Consider the following 24,992-nt stretch of genomic DNA (forward strand, 5'->3'; position numbering starts at 1 on the left):
GTTTGGTATTGATGACTGTGTTTTATACAGGAGAATGTTTGTTAATTTTTTAGCTACTGGGCTTGTCCCTGTAGTTATGTGGCCCCTACAATGAAGGGAGAATTCCTGTTTTTATCATGTGACCACTAATACTGCTTTAGCTCGACTGTCCTGTTAGATTTAGAAATCACTGAAAAGAATTAAATAAAACTTAGGACAGTGAGCAATTCTAAGTTGTGCATAGCGCAGGAATATGATTTAAGGTGCATTTATTTTTGCAGTTATCTCCCTTGTCCTTTGATTACCATCCAATACAGTCTTAGGGCATAACTCATAAATTACTTGAAGGAATGTTATCAAATCTGAGCTCTGATAGATGGTACTGTATGGTAATGTGGATGCCCCACAGCTCAGAAAATGTAAACTAATGCTTGGACACTTTCTTGCAAATTATCTCCCCTTGTACTTTGATTCTCTTCAAACACATGATTTTCTTCAAACAAGGATTTCCTGAAGTATACAGCAGTAGCAACTGGAAGGAATTATACAGAACTCGATATTGACAGTGACAATGTGCTGATGGGCATATCACAAGAATTTTAACCATTGGGTACTTAATTGCATTGTTAACTGTCCTCGTGCTTCGAATTTTAACCAAATCCTAGACATTGATAGATAACTCTGTTAAAATTGAACTGCACAGGGATTATAACTTTATGACCCATTGATGCAAAGTTGTCTTCTGGAACCTTATTCAATCTTACTCTGGTGCCACTGACAGGAATGAAATAAAGATCCCCCAACACAGCAAACACACACACACACACTCCGTAGAGTATTTGAAAGCATGCGCGGTCGAAAACATAATTTGTAATTGTCATTATCTTATTCAGTTGTTTTTTTTCATCCTACTATGACGAAACTTCGTAACAGTTTTTCTGCTCATAATGTCCAGGTCAAGTTCGATTGTCAAATGAATTGCCCCATACATCAGCGCTATGCTAGTGCATTGCTATATAGTTGCAGGCCGTCAACCAATTCCTATATTCTTATATTTTCCTATTTTTTCTGAGAAAATTCCTATATTTTTCAAAACCTCCTATATTTTCCTATATTTTGGAAAAAATTTCCTATATTTTCTTAAAAAGTGGTGTTAGGATTTATTTGAAATCATTCAAAGGATTGATACTGCCTTTAGATATTGTTTATTTACAGTTTAAGACTGTCTTTATCCTCTAAACCATCACCATCATTCAGAATTGCTGTTGTACACACATGGTTATCCATCTGAACACATTTGATGAAGAGTATGACGAACATAAAATCTTAAAGGTGTCCACTTTGGTGACCACAGTTGTGTTGCTGCAGCATTGGTCTGCCTTGATGGAGAGGTTTAAAGGGGCTGTACTCCGTATGATGAAATAGCAAAAGAAAAAGAAAATTGTCGTAAACTGACATAAACTTGGTATCGATGTGTACATTGCATTGAAACTTCGCAGTTTTTTTGTATTTTTCCATTAAAAAAGATTACAAGGTTTGTCTACCTAGTAGAATTAATTCCTTGTGCGTGATTGGCCAGTCGATGTTATCACATGATATTACCAAGTTAGGTATATAGTTGAAATATTCAAACCGTCAAGGGTAAGCCTTTGTAGCACAGTGGATACAACACTGGACTGCAATTTTAGGAATCCTGGTTCAAAACCAGAGGCCAAAGGCCAAAAGAGCTTATGCGATGGCTCGGTTCCTTCTGAAAACCATGCTCATGCATGCCTAGATTATGGGTCTTAAAAGTATAAAAAAAATGCTTTTTTAGCTATGTCTAATTTTAGCCAAGTCTACATGAGCAAAGTCTATTTTTAGCCAAGTTAACATGTAAAGTCACAATTGCTTGTAAATGTTTGTTCAAATTATGCCCCTGGGGTCATAACTGGCCATACCCAGGGTTCACAGGTTTTGTATACTTAAATTGGGAAATGTTAAAAACATTTTTGTCTGAAATAGCTATGCAGATCCTTTCTATTTTGAACAAGGCTTTATTAAGTGGTCCATTACCATGGTTGTTCAAATTATGCCCCTTGGGTCAAAACTGGCACTGCCCTGGGGTCACAAGTTTCCTAGAGCCTTATTTTCAGATATATTTTCAAAATCTTCTTGCTTCAAACCACAAGGCCCATACCTTTGATATTTGTTGTGGAGCATCATATGATGACCGTCTAGCAAAACATTTGAAATAATGACCCTTGGGCAAAAGCTGGCCCCACCTTTTTTATTTGCTTTTTAATTTTTTAAAGCTACAGCAATGAAATTTTGACCATGTGCACAGTTTTGCAAACAAACATCAATGTTGTACTCAGATGTCCTTGACTTTGAGCTTTTGACCATTTTTTTTCATTTTTAAACCATGAGTACATTATTAAAAGCAAATATTTTTTACCCTCAGATTACCTTTACTTGCCACATATTAAAATAGTTCAAGCAACTAATCTGCTAACAACACTTTCTGTCCTCAGATGTTGAACATGCAGCCTTTTTTAGCTAACCCAAACACAAAAAGTGAACTATATAATATACTTGTTGCCTTTTACTCATACGTGCATGCTCTGGATTGAAAATTACCACAAGAGCCATGCCAGTAGAGTATAGGCCCTCTTGGGCCTCTTGTTTTTACAATTATGACATCGAAGAGTGGATTAAGTGAAACACAAATGTTATGATTATAGCCAATAAATAAGTAAGTAAATGTTCACTTACATACCTCTTAATGTCGATTTTTCAACCTTAAAATTCCTATATTTTGCCAAGAAAATGCCAAAACCTTCCTTTATTTTTGGACAAAATTTCCTATTTTTTTCCTATATTTTTACTAAAACTTGGTTGACGGCCTGCAGTTGGCTATTTCTTGTTTGGGTATACTAGTCGAACAGACAAATGTACATCTCTTGTCATTGTTATAGTGTCGTTTTCGTTAGCGTCGTCTTGCAAAACCTTTAACCATGTACATAACTTAAAAGCCATTCAAGATGTCCATATCAAAGTTGGTACACATGTAGCATGAAACAATGTCCAAATGTACAGTAAGTCCCATTACTCTGGCTTTAATACTTGTTGATGCATGCCCATTGGGGCGCTCTTTTGTATAAAAAAGCCAACCATTTTTTTATAGGTTTGAAGTCAAGACGGGTGTTTTGATATCAGAGATAACACAATCCTATTTGCCTTTGTCGGCTTAGAAACAATTCCAGTCTCGAAACATGTTTAAAGTAACAATATTTTTAAAAACTAGCCAAGCTTAACAGTATATTATTCATGCACAGCGGTTCTTTAGGAAGACTTTTGTTTCTCATATGATAACACAATTATGCCGTGATCTAGACAGGACTAATTAAGTGATCATATCCGACTGCAATGGTGAATAAGTAGCGACCACTCAAAATAAATATATATCATTTTTTATCACTTGTCTCAATTGTTTAGCAAATGGTAAATGGTTACAAAGTTGCATCTGGCTAATTGTATACTTTTAACATGTCCTGAATCAAAATAAAACTAGAAGCTCCAGCTATTCGACGAATTCAGGTTGTTTATATGGACAATTCGAAATTATAGCCGATTAATTTCTTGTATGAGCTTGGAAAAAGCAGCAGCCTTTCTCTTTAATTTTATTATAAAGAGAGACATAACCGGAATTTAATCCAGTTATATCTGACGCGTTCTTAGTATTAACATTCGTACTACGTTTCATGAACTTGACATTAACTCCACTCCCACCCCCTCCCCTCTTTCAAACACAATTCCAAGCTAGCTCATCACACCCAGTTCTTTTCCGCTATCCATAAGTCCTAACTAAGTTATTGGTAGGAAACCATTTTTTTTCTATTTTTAGCAACCTTGACCTTGATCCGACCCCCTCAAAAGCTACCCCAAGCATGCTCTGTAAATAAGCTACCTACGTACCAAGTTTCATCACAATCTGTAATTTCTAAATACAGTTATTGGGTGAAAAATATTTTGTTTTAGCAACAATGACCTTGACTTTGACCCCACTCACTCAAAAGCAACCCCAAACTAACTCTTCACATAAGCTACCTACACACCAAGCTCATTCACAATCCATCAGTCCTAACTTAAGTTATTTGTTGGAAGATATTTTTCTATTTTAGTAACCATAACCTCAACCCCTCCCACATGGAAAAAGCAATCTCAACCTAGCCATTTACATAAAATAAATTCACTTCACACCTAGTTTTATCCCTATCAAGCAATCCTAACTAAAGCCATTGATATGAAACCATTATTTCTGTATTTTATAAACTTGTCCTTGACCCAACACCCATCAAAAGCTATTTCAAACTAATTCTTTACATAAGCAACCTTCAAACCATTCGTCACTACGCATCAATGATAACTTTTAAGTTATTTGGCGGAAAACATTGTTTGACGCCGGGCTGTCCGCCGTCCAACCGCATCCTAATTCCTATAACACGGACGGTTTTCGCGTAAAAATACCCCACCTATTTACCACAAATCGAGGTTAACCAAGAACACAATGAACAATTACGTACCTGGGAGAATTTCAACAGTTCTTGGTACTAAAGTGCTCTAGACGTCTAGATAAAATGGTATAGGCTATATACTATCTGACTGGTCGTACTCCACCATTTCAGCGACTGCTTAACATGAACAAATGGCTTTTGGCTTATAAGAACGCAATTTCGTACATGTATGCAAACTCCAATTTTGTTGATTTCACATTAATTATGCCTTACGAAATTCAGAAGAATTCCCTGACATAAAAATGTAATTATATGTCGTTTACGCGATCATATATGATCAATACAAAATGATAACACAAGTTGCAAACTTCATACAAACATCAGACACAAGTTTAGAAAATAACAAAGTTTGTTTATTTTCCATGCCCTTATTTTTTTTTTCTATTTTTAATACAAACTGATAACATAAGGTGTATAGATACTAAATTCTAACAAAGCTTTAAAAAATAACACACAAAACAAAACTGCTGTTTAAAGACAGATCAGTTTAGAATTAAGATATGTCCTAAAACAATGCTGAAGACGAGACTGTAGACCACTGATGCATTCTTGGTTGCCTGGTTACAGAACGTTGTTGTACATACGCATCTACCGTACCCTAACACGTCATCGCAAGAATCCGTCGTCTCTTGTCCACAAGTACGCACAACGTTGGACCATACTGGAGGAAAACAATGATGCAATGAGGAATACGAACGAGTTCGTGGACAGAAACAAGACATGTCATTCGGAACACCTCGGCCATTATCCAGCAGAATTGACCCTAACTCGAAGCTTGGCGGAGATAGCCGAGTTGTAACAATTGAAGACATGTATGCCACATTGAACGAGAAACACGCATCTAACACATACGTCATAATAAGTTATTGTAGATGATTGTAGTGATGTGCAGTATTTGAGGAAATATTGACATAGAAGACAAATTTCATTTCGTTTTTATTTGTTCAACATATAGGCAAATAGAAAAATATATTCCTTTGTATTATCGGAGAAGACCGAATATGTTCAAATTTGTAAACATGCTGAATACCATACTGAATACAAAGGAACAAACTTACTACACTAAATAGCATCTTATTTGATAAAGGCAAATAAAGTAAGAAACTCTGCAATTAACATTCCTGTGTAATAAGTTACATCTTGCATTATACACTCTCATGTCAATTAACTTATTATTTTGTAAAATGTGTAATTGATAATAAGCTGTATATGCTTACATCAGAATAAACTTTATGTTACGTTATGTTATGATAAATGTTAGGGTGGCCGATATTTTGAGCGCTGAACATAACACTTAAATTCCATCTATAATCAATAAAAGCATATTTAAAATCTTCATGCGTCCGCCTCCTAACCACTGAAATATAGCTGTCCCCTTTGCTGCCTAAAACGTTATCTTACGGGGCACGTTTTCGACGACGTCTTTCAAGAGTCTGGGTTTGAGACTAATAAGATTCGAAAACCTGATTTTTTTAAAGTTTGATAAAATCTCATTAATATCACTGCTTTTGAAAAAAGGGAATACATGAAAAAATAAATACTCATATGTAACATAAACATATATTTTCAACATCAGTGTTAAACTTGGTTGTCCGGTTAGGACAGTGGTAGGCGCAATCGATTTTCACTTAAGCGACTAGATTCGATTCACGGCATATGCGCAAGAGTTTTGTTTTGTGGTAACCAAGCCAAGTACTGTGGTGGTTTCCCCCCCCCCCCCCCACCACAATTCATGACCAAACTTTCGCGTAGCATCGCGCTGACGAGAGTGATTTATATAATGTTATAATAACTTGTTTCACAGTCGTTGTTAAACTATTAGTTTGAAATAATGTTTTACTTATCATTTTTGTGTCTTGCAAAAACTAGATGTGCGATTTTGAGTCTCCAGTCTCAAATCCTGGTGTGAGTTAATATAGAATGTAAAGATTTAAGATAAAATTGGATTATCAGTACTGCGTTTTGATCCGGCAGGTTGTATTCGACTCGAGAGGATTTTTTGCAGACATTCGGAGCTCCTCGGCCATTTTTTTCAAAAACAACCTCGGATGTATGCCGGTACATCAGTTGAAGTAGTTCGTATTTTTTTGAATTATATCATTAATTAAATGTATTGTTTTAGAGTTGTATTTATTGATCTTAGTTTAAATTGATTGCCAGTGAAGTGAATTATTGTAAACAAAATTAAGATTCCCACGAGTAAAGTCATAAAGTTTAACTGCTTAATAAAATTACTACGCGATCTACTTGCAGCGGACTTAAACGTACCACTTTTTGAGTATGTAAACCGTCCAAATACATCCGAGGTTGTTTTCGATAAAATGGCCGAGGAGTTCCGAATGTTTTGCAGATTCAAATCAAAATCTGCAAAATTCCTCGAGAGTCGAATACGACGATCCGGATCATAATTCAGTACTAATATAATAACCCTTTTATTATATTACTGGTTAGATCACTTAAAAGCCACATGTTTTCATAATACATGTCATTTAAACGGCGCACTATTTTGTTTTATGACGTCATTTTAACATCGCGCAACGATACTTGTTATGACGTGACGTCACAAGAGTGGAATACGACCTTATTGCACTGGAGCTGATTACGGACTTCCGTATAATGCGATATGAATTGCGTGTGGATTTATTGGGGGTATAAAATAAAACAGATATCTTAATTTAGTAAGATTACTTTATAATTTACTTCTTTGTCGACCTGCAGATATCAAATGATAAACTTACTTGTACCCAGCGACTCAAATTCCTTTACGCACGAGTTACAGCCGGAAGTGACTTTCTGGTCGAGTATCAACATCTCCTCATCCGGAACCTCCCCGCAGCCACTGTCCGCCGTGCTACATTCGTAACAGTCAATGGCAGAACCTGTCGACGTAACATGCAAATTACATGCTCAATACCACATAGAAAAATATCGATCATTCATTATTCATCAACCATATACAGCTTGAAAATATCATACGTAGTTAATGTAAATAAAACATAGATCAGGTTTTTGTTTTACTCCACTTGACCAATGGACGTCATAAGTCATTTTAGCAATGAATTAAGTTTCCGCCAATCAAAATTCAGTGGACGTCACCGTCACCATCACCAATAGAATCAGTGCAGGTTTTGTCCAACCAATGGGATTGCAGCATTGTCTGACGGACAATGGTCACACTAAATCTAATGCGGCAATTCAATAGAATATTGCGTGTTGTACAAATAAACTTTTTGATGGACCGACCGAAAGACAGACTCACGAACTGCGTATCAATTATATTGATAATTGCCAACCAGTACTCCATGTACTCGGATAGTTGATTCACAATAAACGAAGGCCACATTCGGAACACCTCAGCCATTTTCCATCAAAAACAAAACCGGAATTATATGTACGGTTTACAATGTCAGATTTTTTTTTGTACATTTAACTATGCTGCATGTAGATTGAGTCGAAATTTTAATTTAGCAGAACAAACTTAATGACTCACTCGTGGGGATCATAATTATTTATCCAATAAATCAATTTAATGGCAAATTAGACTAAGTAATACACAATATGCGTTTAAACACTGCAATTAATTAATACTGTTATTTAAAAAAAATACTATTACAGATGTACCAACTGTTTTCGATGGAAAATAGCCGAAGTGTTCCGAATGCGAAGGCCATTGGCCACTATATAGTCTTTGGTCACGCAAATTCATCAACTAATTAAAATGTATATGTTTCGTTTCTGCATCTACATGTTCCAAGCGTAAAACATATATTGTGCCCGTTTAAGACATGATAAAAACATATGTCTAAAGTGGTCGTAGGTTAATTTAACTAAAACAATATATGTTCTCTTATATTTTCAAATGTTGGTAAATGTATTGTATTTTTGAGTCGTTAGATGTTGAAGGACATATCAATTTAAAAAAAAATCACCAATATTGGCTGTTTTTATCGTTATACGCCATTGAACATTTTAACATGATTCCAGTATCATACAGTCTTACACCGTTGGCTCGAACTCGCTTGGCTCGAATTCCTTGTTGGCTCGATTTGGATGTAAAGGTCAGATTTCTTCATACTGAAGGTGAGAATTCCCGCTTGGCTCGATTTTTTCGAGGCTCGATGTACTTTCGCCGGTCCCTGGGAGTTCGAGCCAACGAGGTTCGACTGTATTGTATTATTGGTTTTACTACCGCTTTTATGTCACAGAGTTTACAGTTTCGAAATATTTAACTCAAAGGTCACCATCTTTTTATACACATTGTCGCATATTGACCGTACAAGCCGAAAGAAGTTAAAGGGCTGAGACACAGTACCATCGTCATTTCTAAAATGACATTACGTGTGTATACAGTCAAGAGCCTTTTTTCAGCGTGCAATTATTGTCTTAACACCATTTTTTACGATAATATAAAACACTCTGATCCAGTTTAAGATTGTAATATATATACACTGAAAACACCAAAAGTGAATATTGCACTCATTTTACAAAGCCACTCGTGAATATATTACGATTTTACTCTGAAACAAACAATTATACTCTATGTAATCAAACTTAGTTCAGATATGGTATTAAGATAAATATAATAAACGTTCTCAAACACAGAAGGCATCAGAAAAATATTACGAGCAAAGTTTACTTAAAGCTGCACTCTCACAGATTTACCGTTTTGACAACTTTTTATTTTTGTTTTGTCTTGGAATGAGCAAACTTTTGCGTAAATATCTGCAAACTACTGATATAAGACTGCTGACAAAAGATCAGATCGCAGATTTTCATATTTCTGTTCGAAAATTAATGTTTTATGTCTTAAACCGTTACTAACGATTTAAGAAAAATGCATTAAACATCAATTTTTTAACTTAAATATAAAAATCTACGATTTAATTTTTTGTCAGCAGTCTTATATAACTGGTTTCCATGGAGTTTCGCAAAAATTGGCTCGTTCCAAGACAAAAAAAATAAAAAAAAGTTTTCAAAACGTTCAATCTGTGAGAGAACAGCTTTAAACCATTAGATTATCGTTCATTAAACAATAACAATTCTTTCTATCGACATGTATATAATAATCAGTTGATATACTTACTTTCGGTGAAAAGCACAGCTATCAAGAACAAATAACACAGATAATTCATATTCACTTTACTTCCATCAAACTACATGGGTACACTACGATGATTCAACTCACATACTCACAAAATAGTTTTGAATTAAAATCGAACCATGAAAAAGCGATCGATTGCGAATGAAAGAGCATTATTTTACAATACGTAATAGATAAAACACATTTATAAAACACTCTCGTTCAGCGTTTAAGCGGGGTTGAATTTCAAGTTGTCACAATGGATATTAAACATTTAACATCTACACAATTCTTCATGGAAATGCGAAGCCATTCAAATAAAATAACTGCATGTAAACTGATGTAAACATTTGAAAGAGTTCCTTCCCTGAATAATTATTAAATTTCCTCAAAATTTGTTAAACCTTAGTGCTCAACATTATATCAACGGAGAAGGACACAAGTTTTCTAAAACGTTTGTTTAAAAAAATCAGCAGTTAGTCATTATTGATTAAAATCAGGTGAAGCGGTAGTTATGCACAGTGGCTGACCCAGTAAATAGATGGTTTACACAATATAATGTAGACCCATGAATAACTGAAATAATGTAAGTACAAAAATGTATGTCCTTTAACAACATAAATGATGAGACTGCGACGCACCAGATCATTTATTTTTGTAAGTATATACCAACAATTTTGAACCATTACATGTAATGTAAAGAATGCATTTAGAAATAATACGGTGTTATAGCGTCCAATGACTATGTAATGGTTAAAGCTTGTAAGTATGTACTTATAAAAATAAATGGTTTGATGAGGCGCAGTCTCATAACCATCCATTTTGTGCAAGAACCTACTAACAAACATTTACATTTTTAGTGGTCAACATTTTCTTGTGTAAACTACCTGCCAAATAGAATATAAAATTTTGAACAATAAATTGTGGACTAACGGTTTAAGAAAAAATGCATAAAACATCATTTTTGAATGTAAATATAAAAATCTGCGGTCTGATTTTGTCAGCAGTCTGGTATGACTGGTTTCCATGCATGCTTGAACAATTATTTTGTCGAATGAGAACGCAGTATTTCTCAAGTTATATATCGCTGTTTATGGTTAAAATAAAAAAGGCTGACTGCTGACTTACTGAAATAAATGTATTGGAAAACTTGAGAAATATTGCCTTCTCATTCGACAAAAGAAAATGTTGACCACTAATACTGTTTAAATCTACCACTGCTATGGCCCAGCAAATAGTTTATCACTTATTCTTTCCTTCAAGAATATGCAAATCCTCAGCCTACTGTCCTTCCGCCAATATGTACAGGTCGTATTTCCCGTACGCGCCGACCCGGTAGTTTGCTCTTCCGGTTTTGCCGCCGTCCCACGTTATCATCACTTGTTTGTGCAGCCGAGTGCCTCCGTACCACGAGTCGACCGTGCCGGCCCCACCACCGTCCTACAAAAGTCATATACATGTAATTGTATATTGCTTTTTTCCGCAAGAGGTTTGATGTTCGCCTTTCACTGCGTATCGATCAGGACGCGAATTAAAGGCCTAGTTTAAGGAATGTTTGGTATGATAATCACAGTCACAGTAGGGGCCAATTTCCTGTGTATTGGTTTATTGGCTCAGGGCCATTTAGGGTCCATATTTATAATAAAACATCGAAAACTGCACCGCAGGATACTCAGATTGGAGATCTGATAAGCCAAGTAGGCAATAAGATTAAGATCAATAAACATAGGTTGTGTACTAATACACGGTTGGGGGGGGGGGTCACTTATAGAAGGCTTAAACTATGCCTTTAAGGCCTAACGAATGGCAATACTGATCCTTGACAATAATTAATTAATGATGTAGAGAATGACTTCGCACATTTCCCAAAATGAGGACTAGCCAAAAAGGACCTGCTGCAGAATTCAAAATGCACCTCAAATAGTTTCCTAACCTAAGTACAATTCTTAAACTTTACTTCGACAATTTTTTTTTCAATAAAGTCAATGAAAATATTGTATTTAAGAAATGAGCTAGTGTTTATATCATATGACAAATGCGATACTTAAATTTGGAAACTAACTTATGAAAGGAAATTACTTATGGTACTTTATGAATACCAGCCCTGGATAAAAAACACGTAAGTATGTGGGGTATTTTTCAGCAAATGTGCACAGTCTCAATCCAACTTACTTTAATATCTCAGTTAAATTTATACTTAATAATAAAGTTAAGTTCATTTTTAATTTATAGCAGTGACTCTAACCGTTTTAAGATTGCCTGCAATTGTTTTAAAATGAACATAGCCTGAATCATAAAGAAAATCAGACCTGGTTTCCCCATCCCCAATCTTTCCCTTGAATGACTCGAGACCCAACATCAATGTGGTTGGTAATCTCTTCACCGTCCAAATCTAGTATAGTGTAACCCCGGTACATGCGCGTTTTTATTGCGTCTTTCGGTTGCGCAGTAGTGATCGCAACAGCGCGAGGTGCGGCTTTCATCGCTGAAAACAGAAACATAGCAAGGTAACTGACATTCGGAGCTCCTCGGCCATTTCTATCGAAAACATCATCGGATGTATTTGGACGGTTTACATACTCAAAATGTGGTACGTTTAAGCCCGCTGCAAGTAGATCGCGTAGTAATTTTATTTAGCAGTTAAACTTTTTGGCTTTACTATTGGTAAACTTAATTATGTTTGCAATAATTCACTTCAATGGCAATCAATTAAAACTTATATATATCAATAAATACAACTCTAAAACACTACACTTAATTAATGATATAATTAAAAAAAAATACGAACTACTTTAACTGATGTACCGACATACATCCGAGGTTGTCTCGATAAAAATGGCCCTTGACACGTTACATACGTAAATAGATTGAACCATGAAGGGCAAAATCAGAATTCCTCGGCCATTTTCCATCCAAAACAACCTCGGATGTTTGCCGGTACACTAGTAGAAGTACTTCGAAATGTTTTAAATAATAGTATTTATAAACTGTAGTGTTTTAACGTGTCTTTCGTATATCTAAGTTTAAACTGATTACCAGTGATTTGTATTATGCCTAAATTATTAAGATCCCCAAGAGTAAAGTCATGAAGTTTAACTGCTAAATTGTAAAAAAAACCTGCCCATGTACATCCAAGATTGTTTTCGATGGAAAACTGCCGATGTGTTCCTAATGGAAGTGCAATTATGGATATGACTATTCAACTATTATTATGTTACAGTATTTTACTGTAAATCCTTTTTGCATATATTTTTAACATAAGTTATAAAACATATCCAAACTGTCTTTATATTTTAAAACCTTTACCTGCTTCAAGACTTCTACACGTATTCCTTGTTTCACCGACATCCTGATGCAACAGCAGTACAGTCTGATTTAACCTGTTATCCGTATCCTGTATGTCTTGAACTGTTGCTTCAATACTGTCCATTCGTGCATTAAATGTTCCAACGGTTTTAGCCGTATCCATCATTTTGTTGTCGATGAGTTCATTTATCTTGTCCAATCCCACAGGCATGTTGTCTTGTTGACGAACAATTTCTTCTTTCATTTCTTTAAATGCTCTTTTCAAAACAGCCGTTGTCGTTTTGAATTTCTTGTTAACAGCTTCGACTCTAGCTTCACACTTTTCTTCGAATACAGTTTTCAATTCTTCTAACAGTTCTTTCTTCATATGTTTCTTTAACTCTTCATTGTTCGTTTCACTTGCATTTTCCTGAATCTCTTTAATTGTCCCCTTGATTTCTTCAAGCCATTTTTGCAATTCGCTGTAGTCATTGGAGAGAGTGACAAGGCGTTGACCTTGCTCCTGTGACGTTGACTTCAGATCATCAATGTCCGACTGGCTAATACCGGAAATCTTTCCTCCTGCAATGATAAATATACTTTATAAAACTGGTTTACTGGCCTAGTTGAATCCTTCTATAAGTGACCCCCCCCCCAAACCTTGTATTACACACAACCTCTGTGTATTGATCTTAATCTAATTGCCAAATTGTCTTATCCGATCTCCGATCTGAGTATCCTGCTGTGAAGTTTTGGAGGTTTTATTATAGAAATGGACCCTAAATGCCCATAGCCAATAAACAAATAAACAAGAAATTGGCACCTACTGTGACATCAGTGCAATTAGCAGGAAATGCACAGCAGAGGCTTGCCATACCACACATTCCTTAAACAAGGTCTTTAAAAATATAATGATTAGTAGAACTATATATATGCTTAAAGCTGCACTTTCACAGATGACAGTTTTGACTTTTTTTTTTTTTTTTTTTTTTTTTTTTTTGGTCTTAGAAAGAACTGATTTTCAATATTCTGTCAGTCATATTTGTAAAACAACTCACAATAGAAGAGATCCTAATTGTTCGGAACAAAAATCCGACAGTTTCCTTTTTCACGAAGCGCTAGTTACGCTTTCAGCCATAAAACATCAATTTTCGACCATAATATGAAAAACTTCAATCATTTAGTCTTAAGACATCGCCTTCTTATAACAGTCGTACTCAGATATTCACTCACATATTGGCTCATAAAAAATAATGTCAAAACGGTCAATCTGTGTGAGTAAAGCATAAGTATTCATTAGTAATGTGTTTCTTGTTGTAGAGCGCAACGATGTATCTCTAGTGAAGCGTTTGGTAGAATTAGAGCTTATACCTCTAATCAGGGTTAACGTTAGTTTGTTCCTGTAGATTCCATTGTATTATTCGTATCATCAAGGAAGATTAATTCTGTCTACCCTCCACCATGAGAGAAATTATTGTAAGTTACACCAATTGACAAAACGGACATAAAGTATTGTAAACACTTAATGATTTAAGATTTTACATATGTCAGACAGCCGCTAATATCCCATATTAATGGTTCAAATGCTAATTGGTTTGCAACGTCCATATTTTTTAACCGTCTCGACTTGGCACTAAAATGCTAAGTGAGGATTAAAAACAAACAATAATGCTCTCCAAATAGGTACTTTGCTCGTCAAGTTTTACATAGGCGGTGAGCTGAACATGAGAACCAGTGAGGTAGCCTGAATGAAGAATGTAGACACTGTGCGTGTATTTTATCATCATGCGTTCGAAAAAACATTGTAATAAAGGGGCATCATATAGACTGATTGAACTGTTTTTCTTATTTTTGATGCATTATTACGTTTAACTCATTTGACTCTTATGATAAAAAATATATGCTTGTAGTTCAGTTAGATTTTAGTGGTTTACAACCTAGCATATACCAGTAACCAATTATCTCCCTTACTTTAAATTGACCACTATTAGACCCACAGTCCAAATAATTGTACGTTGAAGATTTTTTTACGATTTTTGATATGGCAAATCCTTCACGTACAAATTGTTTTGTACGAAAAGTGGGTAGTTATTCCGATCGGGATTCCGGGTTAAAGCATATTGCGTCTATAAAATATAAAAACAAGAAATATTACCAGATGTTATTTTATATTAGTTCCGTACAAAAAATAATTAATATCTAACGAATTTTTATGAGTTTGATGGGGTTTTCTTCATTTCATTCTGTCAAAACATAATGATATATACACGAAGGGCACCTGCAAGGCTTCAATTCACAAATTTATAACAATCGGAACATTTCGGCCATGGCCGAGTTGTTACGATTGTATTTACGAGGCCTATCTCGAAGCTTGTCGGAGGTGGCCGACTTGTTCCGTTTGGCATAATTGTTGTCTGTGTCAGTCAACTTTCTTTTTATTGGAAAGGGAAATAATGTGTTTTAATGCATTAAATGCTTGTTTTGTGCAAAATAACTTTTCACTTACATGGTAAAATATGAATATGAACCTTTATTATCAATTTCAACCATAAAATACTTCACTTAATACAATTTCAATATTTTTCAAACACCCCCGGTTTTGGCACAAACCCGTTTAGACGTAAGGGATTGGAAGAATGCCATATGATATAACACGTCTATTATTTTAGACTAGTGAGACCCATTGTCAAGAACTTTGAACAGGTCATTGTTTTGTATGTTTTTATTAAGATCTTAGATAATTTTTAATGAGGTATGTATTCACTTATGATATAATATTACCATTGTGTTGCATTTATTCTGAATTTGTGTTTGGGATATTTCCAAGTAAATTACATATTTTCTTGATATGTTTGAAATGACACTTATTTGACTCACAGTTTTGTGCATGACTTGTTTATGCAATGATTGACTTGTAGACCATAACAGCACTATAAGAGATGTAGAGTGAGAGCCAGAGATTTTTTTTGGTGAGTTGTTATTGAAGGCACTTGATTCCATAAATCTGTAAGTAGGAAATGTGTATTGTATTTTGTGATACGAATTGTAATCTGAATAATATTTTACAGTTTTATCAATACATGTATATATGTTAACTGGCCACTAGCCACATTATTATGAGACTATTGAATATACGGATGTGTTATAACTGTTATCAAATATCAACATTAAACAATTAATATATGTCAAAGTATTAAAGTTCTCATTTATTTATGACTGCTTACTGTATTGCTTATTTCAAGTGTGTCGATTGTACGATTTGATTACTCCGCTATTCCGTTATTCAGTTTTATGAACTGTAAGGCATTACCACGATTACATATACTGTGTATTGACTTACACATAGATTGTACATACAATGTATGTGAACCCTCAACACCTTACGTGACTTTCCTACTAATAGAAATATATTTTGGCGCGTTTTTAACTGCATAAGTTTTGGTCACGTTGCTAGTAATTTAAATCAAATGGCATATGCTTTTTTGTTCTGATCATTTAAATTTTTCTTAAAAATCAAATACTATTATCAAAACCATCCGATAAAGCTCTTTGGGTTTTTTTTTCATTTAGATATTTTACTTTCAAAAATTATTAATTCGAAAAAGCGGTCTTCCAATAAGTATGTTGATAAGTTTGACCTGTATGCGCTTCTGAGTGTAAGCAAATGTTTTTTCTCATCCGCATAAAACGAGACATATCGTGGAATATGGCATTTTAGCGCTTTCAGTATTTTGGCGATGCTTTAAAACAATCATTTAAAACATATTTATTTTACAAGGAAACAAGTTATTACAACAGTATAATAATCACTGTCTTTGGTACGATGTTACAAGAGAATTGGTGCAGGCGTTGTGGTGCAAACCGGAGTACTCGGAGAAAACCCACTTCCAAATTAGGGCCATATAAGCATAAATTAGAAATATCGGTACGAGAACGATTCGTTTGAAGGTCCCATTGATAGATCATGCAGATAGTATCCTTAACTTCTACAGCAAATTTAAGTTCAATACGGATTGATTGAAACATTTAAGTATCATTACTTTTATGATAATGGTCAATATAAAGGCGTTGTTTGTAGCCATTTATTTGATTGAGTGTTGTTTGGAAAATACCTGACGCAAACCTAATATCAATATGTCAGTGAAAGACTTCTTGCTATTCTTAACAAAAATGTATTACACGCCGGGCAATCATTGGAGCCATAACATTTTGTTATGTGATGAAAATGCTCCAACGCGTCTTCCGTTATAATGCTAATTAGTGGAATATCGATGTAAACAGTGAGTATGGTTTCTTATTTTTCTTTTTTATAGGTTTATACGAGGAAATATAAAAAATGGAGAATGTAGTTCTACATAAGATTGGCTATGAGTTGTTCTAAATGTAAAAGTTCTAAATAAAATTTAAAATCTGATCGTCTAGAACTTGCATAACATGCTAGATGCTAGTGTTGGCAACGTAAAATTCTGGATTTTCGTAAGAATTGTTAATGTACTTTAGGTCTAAGCAATTTCTTTATATGTGTGTGGCTTTTTTATTGACAAAAGGTTGCCTCGTTACAAATTTTAAAACTTTAGTCGTTATACTTACTGCACTATGCTGGATTTTCTGAACGGTGTGGTGCCAATGAATAGGTTGTGGTGCTCATGAATAGTAATTTAGTAGGAAACGAATTGGGAAAAAACTGGAGCAATTTCATAACATGAAAATTAGCAATTAACTGAATTAATATCGTTTTCGATCTTTTTAAAGTATGACGAACTACAACACTGCATCATGAACTTTATGGTTCATGTGGTGTCTAATGAATTAATACTTGATTGCAAATGATCGTCGTAATTCAAATTCTGTATTTCAAGATATTATAAGGCAAAAAGCTAACGATTGTGTTTATAAATTTTCAGATGGGTGTCTTTAAAGGGAAACAGAGGCGGGGGCTATTCATGTCGAGAAAAAAAATCACTCCGTGGCTCAAAATTTGCAAGAAAAAGTATTTTACAGTCAATCATCTAAATCAACGAGAAATTGCTTAAACCTAAGGTACGATAACAAATCTCACGAAAATCCAGATTTATACGTTGTCAACACTAACGTCTAGCATGTTATGCAAGTTCTAGACGATCAGATTTTAAGTTTTATTCAGAACTTTTACATTTAGAACAACTCATAGCCTATGTGGAACCACATTCTCCTTTTTTTATTTTTATTTTACTTGTATAAACCTATAAAAAAGAAAAATAAGAAACCATACTCACTGTTTACATCGATATTCCACTCATTGGCACCATAACGGAAGACGCGTTGGAGCATTTTCATCACATAAAATGTTATGACTCCAAAGATTGCCCGCTATGTATTAACTCTGGTTGGTTTGAATCTGCATAAACTATCAACGATTTTAATGGTAAATCAAATTATTTTGAATATGTTACTTTTCAATCTACATTTTGATATTATTTTGATTTTATTTTTAGTATACAAACGGTAAATAACACATACTGGTGCCGAAATTGTAATCATTATTCGACAAATTTCCACCAAGTGAAAGTAGTTCAACGTCAAATTGAAGCTCAATAAAGTCAGATTTTAAGTCTTTTATTTCCCTCTCGAGCGCTTTCTGAGCCACGGTAATTTTTCTGTTCAAATTCTTATATTGATTATCGTTCTGACAATGGATGGATTGCAGAATATATATCCATAGAATCCACACCAAAAACGTACGATTCACCATTTTTATTTAATAAAGTATGTAATCATCTAAAAATATACAAAATGTAAACATTAATTGATATGAATTTGTCTCAGTCACTTTTAACATTGACTTCCAAGACGCGTATGAAAGGCTATTATTAAACTTTTGTGGTAAAAGAAAGGGGAAGTTGAAAAAAAAACGAAATCAACTCACACAGCACTTGTCCTAATGAGTACTTAAACTATAAGATCTGTAGTGGTTGAAGGAGTATGGTGGGAATATCGTTAATATATAACTATTTGGTACGAATTATACTGACTATACACTATATTATGGAAATAGCAAGGATATGCCCATCCGCTAAACGATGACTGTCCTCTTGTAAGCTAAGGACAAAGCCTAAAGAACAACAAACAAGAGAGATAACAGCTATTAAGCATACTCTTAATACATACAGGCGTATAGCTTTCTTTATGCCAAAAAAACCGGGCATCTAAAGTACTTTCCCGATGTTTCTTTTCTTCAAATCAATAATTAATTATTAAAAGTACATGTTTGTTTTCTGTATATACACGGATACGTTATATAAGTTAAATGGCCCTTTTAACAGCAGAATAAAAAAAACACACGACACTCTAGCACTAAACTGTATTTTTCATCCACTGTATATGCATGTTTCAAGCACGTAGAACAATTAGCGGTGGCATTGGCAGATCTGCTTTTGTTTTCACTTGAAAACTGAGGAATCCAAGTCGATAAGATGCGGTCTCAGGTTTATGACAGTGCCGCAAATATGTCCGGGAAACACAAGGGCGTGCAGGGAAATATTCGTCAACGTATTCCGTCTGTACACTGTAAAGCCCACTGCCTCAATCTAGAAGTCATGTATAGCAGTAATGACCCGTGCATTAGGACGGTGATAGCAACTGTTGAATGCAGAGGAATGGTTTGCCTTTGACTATTCGGCAAAAAGACACCTTTGCTGATGAACTTACTACTGACCATGACACACAAGAGAAGCTAAATTGACGCACCAAACTCGGAACCCTATGTGAGGCTAGGTGGACAAAGTTGCACTCACAACTTATACTTCATAATCAGACTCGTTGTTGCTGAACATGGTCTGCAAAATAAAGTCCCTCAGTCTTAAATCCTTCAGGCAGTCGACTGTGATTTACTTGAGGCTACACTGGAAAGCCAGACCGACAACGGCCAATTCCAAAACTAAACGGAAGACCCTTATGTTTGGAAAGCATTTTTCGATTGCGCCAGAGAAATTGGAGCAGAATGCGCCGTCTGGCACATGGCCAACAAAGCCGGACAAATCCAACGACCTATGTCCAACAACAGTATAATCAGCGAGTTCTCTACTTCCATTATATGACCATTTGTGTCAAGAAGAAATGGTAGTTCTCATGTTTGTGGAGTAAACAGTGTGGACCTACCGCAAGGAAACCTGTCCTTCCACAACGAAGTTGGAAGGCTAGATGACAGTTTATGACTTGAATTGACAAACAAGCGAACTCTGTGAAACTGTTGCATCCATCAATCCTGATCTTTAGCCGGGAATTTCTACCGTACTCTCCATTCTTCTGACCATGCCGGCATCAACCGCTACTTCTGAACGGTACCTTACCGTTATGCGCAGGGTGAAGCACTACCTGAGGGCAACCATGCGGACAGAGCGCATGAAAGTACTAGCGCTAATGCATGTGTATCGGGATGTGAACATTGACATTGATCCTGAAGTGTCGGTATTTGCTGGATGCAAAAGCAAAAAAATGGATTTTGTTTAAGATAAGAACATTAATTCGTGCAAAATTAAATGAATCACAATCAACAAACAATTTTGTTTCAGTGTTTTGATGCAGCTACACGGTTCAAAAAGGTTTTGGAAGTCATCATTTGCATTCTAGGGTTTCAAAATTTCCCGGGTGGGTGTGACATGCCCTTCGGACCCACTTAGCCTGTCCACTCAACCCCGATTCGCACATCGTTTTCGGTCTAGCTATGCGCCTGACATATTACAATTTTTGTGTTAAAAAGTAACCGCTGTAAAACGGTCAGCAAATATCTCAGTTACTTGCACAAATGCAAATACGAGTTTCAATATGTGATAAACAACATGAATCAAACATGTGAAACACGTACAAATATTGATGAAACATATTGTAATGCAAAAATAAATACGTTGACCACCGTTGTGTTTGTCATCATCTTTTCTCCACATGCCCCGATGTCTAGAACATTCTCAAGTCCCTTATAAAAAAATCAATATATATTATAAAGCTCATAATTTTGATTAGGTAAAGTTTGTTATATTTCTTCTTTCAAAGGGTATATATACTATTAAAAGCAATTATTTTAGTTTTTAAGATAATCATGATACAGTATGTACCGGTTTTTCGAAATCAAGCTTAAAAGGTAAAATGCAATTTGATACTAAATCATGTTACTCTTTAATTTCATTTCATATCTACTAGTGAGATATGTACGATATATTTAATTATTCACACTGTTTCTTACAGCTTTAAGATTGATATTTTCTATCGTCTTATTTCGTGGTCAAAAATAGTTTAAAGTCTAAAGATGCATGTGTGTCGACTTCTATGAGTATTAGGTAAACATATTTATTATATATACATGAATGCATATCGACATTCGAGTTTTTATTTTAGTGTTAACCTTTATTATGTACCTAACATACGGTATGCTAGGTGTGAGGCACATCACATGGTCATACGTTTATTAACAAATGAGGTAAATAACTTGATAAATAACTTACGATTGCATATACTTTTTTTTGTTAAAATCAAAGGGCATCATATATGTTTGTAAATACTTATAAGAAGAGTTGCTTAACTTAATTTGGTAATTGAATACAGTAACATTAAAAATTAAAATAGAAGTTCCAAAAATATTATCATCCAGGCATTATGTTATGGCATTCTTACAATTTTAATGAAGCTATATTTAAGGATTAAAATTCGACATGTTGCATTTTATTGGGGTATGGTATGCAATGGTCCTGTTCAAAATGGGTGGCAGGACTCCACCAGTATTTTGAACTGCGCAAGAAGTAAAATTGTAAGAATGTCCTAACATAATGCCTGGATGATAATATTTTAGGAACTATTTTAATTTTAATACTTATATTTACATTTATTTAAATCTACACTTCTGCTAAAATAAATATATTATTCAAGAGCATTACTTTTTTTCTTTCTCTCTTTGTTCTCAACGGTTGGTAAATTAGAACAGCTATCGTAACCTAAGTTTATGCAACAATGAATGCGCAGATAAAATAGTTCCTTATTTATATGTTTATTTTCTATATTTTCAAGGACAAGTATATTATAAATACGTATTATAACTGTATTACAACTGGAAAAATACCATTTGAGTTATAAACAATTCACAATAACATGAAAACAACAAAAATATCGCCACCTACAAAGTTCTCATTATATCTCGCGATAATACGCGATACTAGCGTTTGTTAGTCACGAGTTTTCGAATTGGAGAGAAATTCCAGTCAGTTTACTTGTTGAGCGTGATGTTGAAGGATCAGTTGGTGTATGAACCATGTTGGAATACGGTGTTGCCAATGGACAAATGTGCAAGTGCATTGTCATTTCTTTGAAAGTTAACATTGGATGAAACGACAGTGGCGGTGGGTGGGGTAACGTGTTTAGCAATGGGATCTTTCGCGGAAGGAAAGCTAGAGGACGCGAGAAGACTTAGTGTTGAACTGAGCTCTTTCTTGTGGACATTGTTGGGTGCACTACAATATGTTATTGTTTTACTTCCTCATGTTTTGTCAGATGCATTATTTTTATCAAATGTCTATTCCAAATTCCGAAATAAGTCGTCATCATTGTCATTAAATATTTCTTCAACTGTTCCATCCATCATGAAATAAAAATCTACATTAAAGATTATCGTTGCTTATTTTGTTTTAACTGCTTTACTGCAGATTTTAGTCTTGCAGGTTGCCAATAAATTTACTACGATTTCATTGAAAAAAATAGTTCCGTAGTAAATATGCCCCGCCCATTAGTATTATTGCGCCCAATAACAGGACATAAGTATCGAACAAATGCACGCGATTTCGATGGGAAATGCCATTGCATTTTATACAGAAATAATGTGGAATTGATAAACAACAACCATCGTTAAGGAATGAAGTGTTAATGTAAATATATAGCTATAAAGAGATAACAAGGTAATAAACAGCTGATATAGAAATTACATTAAAAAAACACAGCATGTTTGTAATATGTTCTTGTACACAGTTAAGAGCAGTAAGGAATTAAATATACGTATTTTTATACAGTATATTAAATTTATTTTACCACATAAGGTCTGAGTTAACATTTGGACAACTGACCAGTTATTTTTTTTAATTTTATTTAATGCATGTGTTTTTATAAATATTCCAATCTAATGTTAAGGTACCTTCTGATGAACAAAATGTACATAATTTGTCATTCACTATAATCATTTTAAACAGTAGTGAAATTGTAGCTAGTCGTATATATCACTCTTGTTTGGAACCATTTGATATAAGTATAGAACTATAATTATCCTAATAACCAATCCATAAAAAAATCCCAGTCAGCATCCTGGAATAAATTGTTCCATTTAGCTTGAGAGATTGGGGTTTCATTAATATTAAAAAGTTTATTGTAAACCTTTTACTTCCAATGCTTCCAAGCAAAATACTCGTAACATAACATGACATGGTTGGGTTTTAAGTTATATCATTTTCATTTCATCTTTACACAATTTTATGTAATTCCTTACAACTCTTGTTAAACCTCCATAGAATAGAAGAAATTATATTTGACCCAGTACATTTCCCTAAAGCTCTCTTTGTTACATATACGTATATCTGTTTCATAAGGAATATCTCTAATATAACGTATTCCTCTATTATAAAGATTTCTGTCAAAGAAACCTTCATTACCAATCTTTATATTATGATTATAACAATGGTATATCATGTACATATTCAACTTTATCAGTGGATAAGTGATTAGCATCACTGCAAAATACTCTTTAAACATCAATCCAAAATACTAGTACGTTTTGATATAATTTCTTAATTAAACATTCAGCAAACAATTTGCCTGAATAAAGTGCTTTACAGTTTACCGAAATCAAATCATAAACTAGATTTATAATTGTATTGGACACACTGTAAGAAGGGGAAGTAACAATGATTTAACAATAGTATTTTTTCCAACAGGAGTTAACTTTTTTCCCAATAACTTTTTTTTTCTTTTCCAATTACTTTCTTCTTTTCCAATAAATTATTCCTTTCTTCACATTTCTTTTCAATTTTGCATGTACATTTCAATTCTTTCATTTAACTAAGATCTACATCAAATATGATCAAACCTAATTATCTAAACTGTGTAGTTTCCCATGTTAGTTTATATTTTGTCTTATTCAACCTTGTGCTAAATTTGATAGAACGTATCCGTATTAAATGAGTCTCATCAAAGTTAAATTTCAAACCCCAGAATAGCAAAAAAATTGTAAAAGGTGTAATGTATAATTTACTGATAGCAACAAAATAGTGTCATCTGCAAATTGTGATCTTTTGTATTCAATATTGTCAGCTGTAAGGCCCTTGGTCGGGTTACAATTTCTCATTTTTATTGCAAAAAAATCGGCAAAAAAATGATTCGACGGAAAACCATTCATTTGCACAGCAGTTTCTATATTACTGAGGAACAAAGACATTCATTGTAGAAACATAGGACCAAGTTTTGAGATAAAAACAGGCTTATTTCAACTAGAACACAATGTATCGAACGCGTTTTCAAATCTATCAGCATTATTGTTCTGTAACAGATAGTTACAGTTCTAAGTTTGTGCTGCAGTTTAATAAGGGGAACAACTCTGTATTGACTGTCGCTTCGTTCGTGCCATTATTTACTCCGCTTGTTCTGTATTTGGGAGCTCTTTCTTGAGGAGGTAAATTTGTCGTCCATATTTACCGCGTGAAGAAAACATGCAAACAAAATTGTTTTGAGCTTTTGGCTTTTTACTTGGTCATTTGTGGCCCATAGGGTAGGTTTTGTCCATCACATAATACCTTTTGACATATATATTAAGCACCTTTTACGGTTTTGCGATAATACCATGCATTTCTTTGTATTTTGCGAGTCGAACCACTTTGTAAGTAGTTTTCGTGAAACCTGTTTGCAAGCTACTTTTGCAGTTTTTCAGCTTAGCATGGAGACATATTGCTGTTTAAGCTAGTATGACACGTACCTTCTTGATGTATAGCTTAAGTAAGCTCTGTTACTCACTCTTGTCTCATATTTTGATTATTGTTTGTTATTTGTTTAGGAAATTGCTTATTTGAAATGTTGTGTCAACTGAATCT

The 24,992-nt window shown here is 34.3% G+C and overlaps 2 protein-coding genes across 2 annotated transcripts; both read right to left on the minus strand.

Moving 5' to 3' along the window:
* Positions 1–4,873: 4,873 nt before the first annotated feature.
* LOC128240996 (uncharacterized) lies at positions 4,874–9,749 on the minus strand. The gene is made up of 3 exons (XM_052957985.1): positions 9,619–9,749; positions 7,274–7,414; positions 4,874–5,196 (listed from the first exon to the last, which is right to left on the minus strand). Exons 1-3 carry the CDS (start codon positions 9,665–9,667, stop codon positions 5,018–5,020), a joined length of 369 nt encoding a protein of 122 aa, XP_052813945.1. The 5' UTR covers positions 9,668–9,749; the 3' UTR covers positions 4,874–5,017.
* Positions 9,660–18,743, minus strand: LOC128240985 (uncharacterized). Its single transcript, XM_052957975.1, has 4 exons — positions 18,400–18,743; positions 12,922–13,482; positions 11,925–12,100; positions 9,660–11,055 (listed from the first exon to the last, which is right to left on the minus strand). The coding sequence occupies exons 1-4, from the start codon at positions 18,629–18,631 to the stop codon at positions 10,897–10,899; spliced, it is 1,128 nt and encodes a 375-aa protein (XP_052813935.1). The 5' UTR covers positions 18,632–18,743; the 3' UTR covers positions 9,660–10,896.
* Between the last annotated feature and the right edge of the window lie 6,249 nt (positions 18,744–24,992).

The sequence above is a fragment of the Mya arenaria genome, chromosome 1 (genome assembly GCF_026914265.1).
Source record: "Mya arenaria isolate MELC-2E11 chromosome 1, ASM2691426v1".
NCBI lineage: Eukaryota > Metazoa > Mollusca > Bivalvia > Myida > Myidae > Mya > Mya arenaria.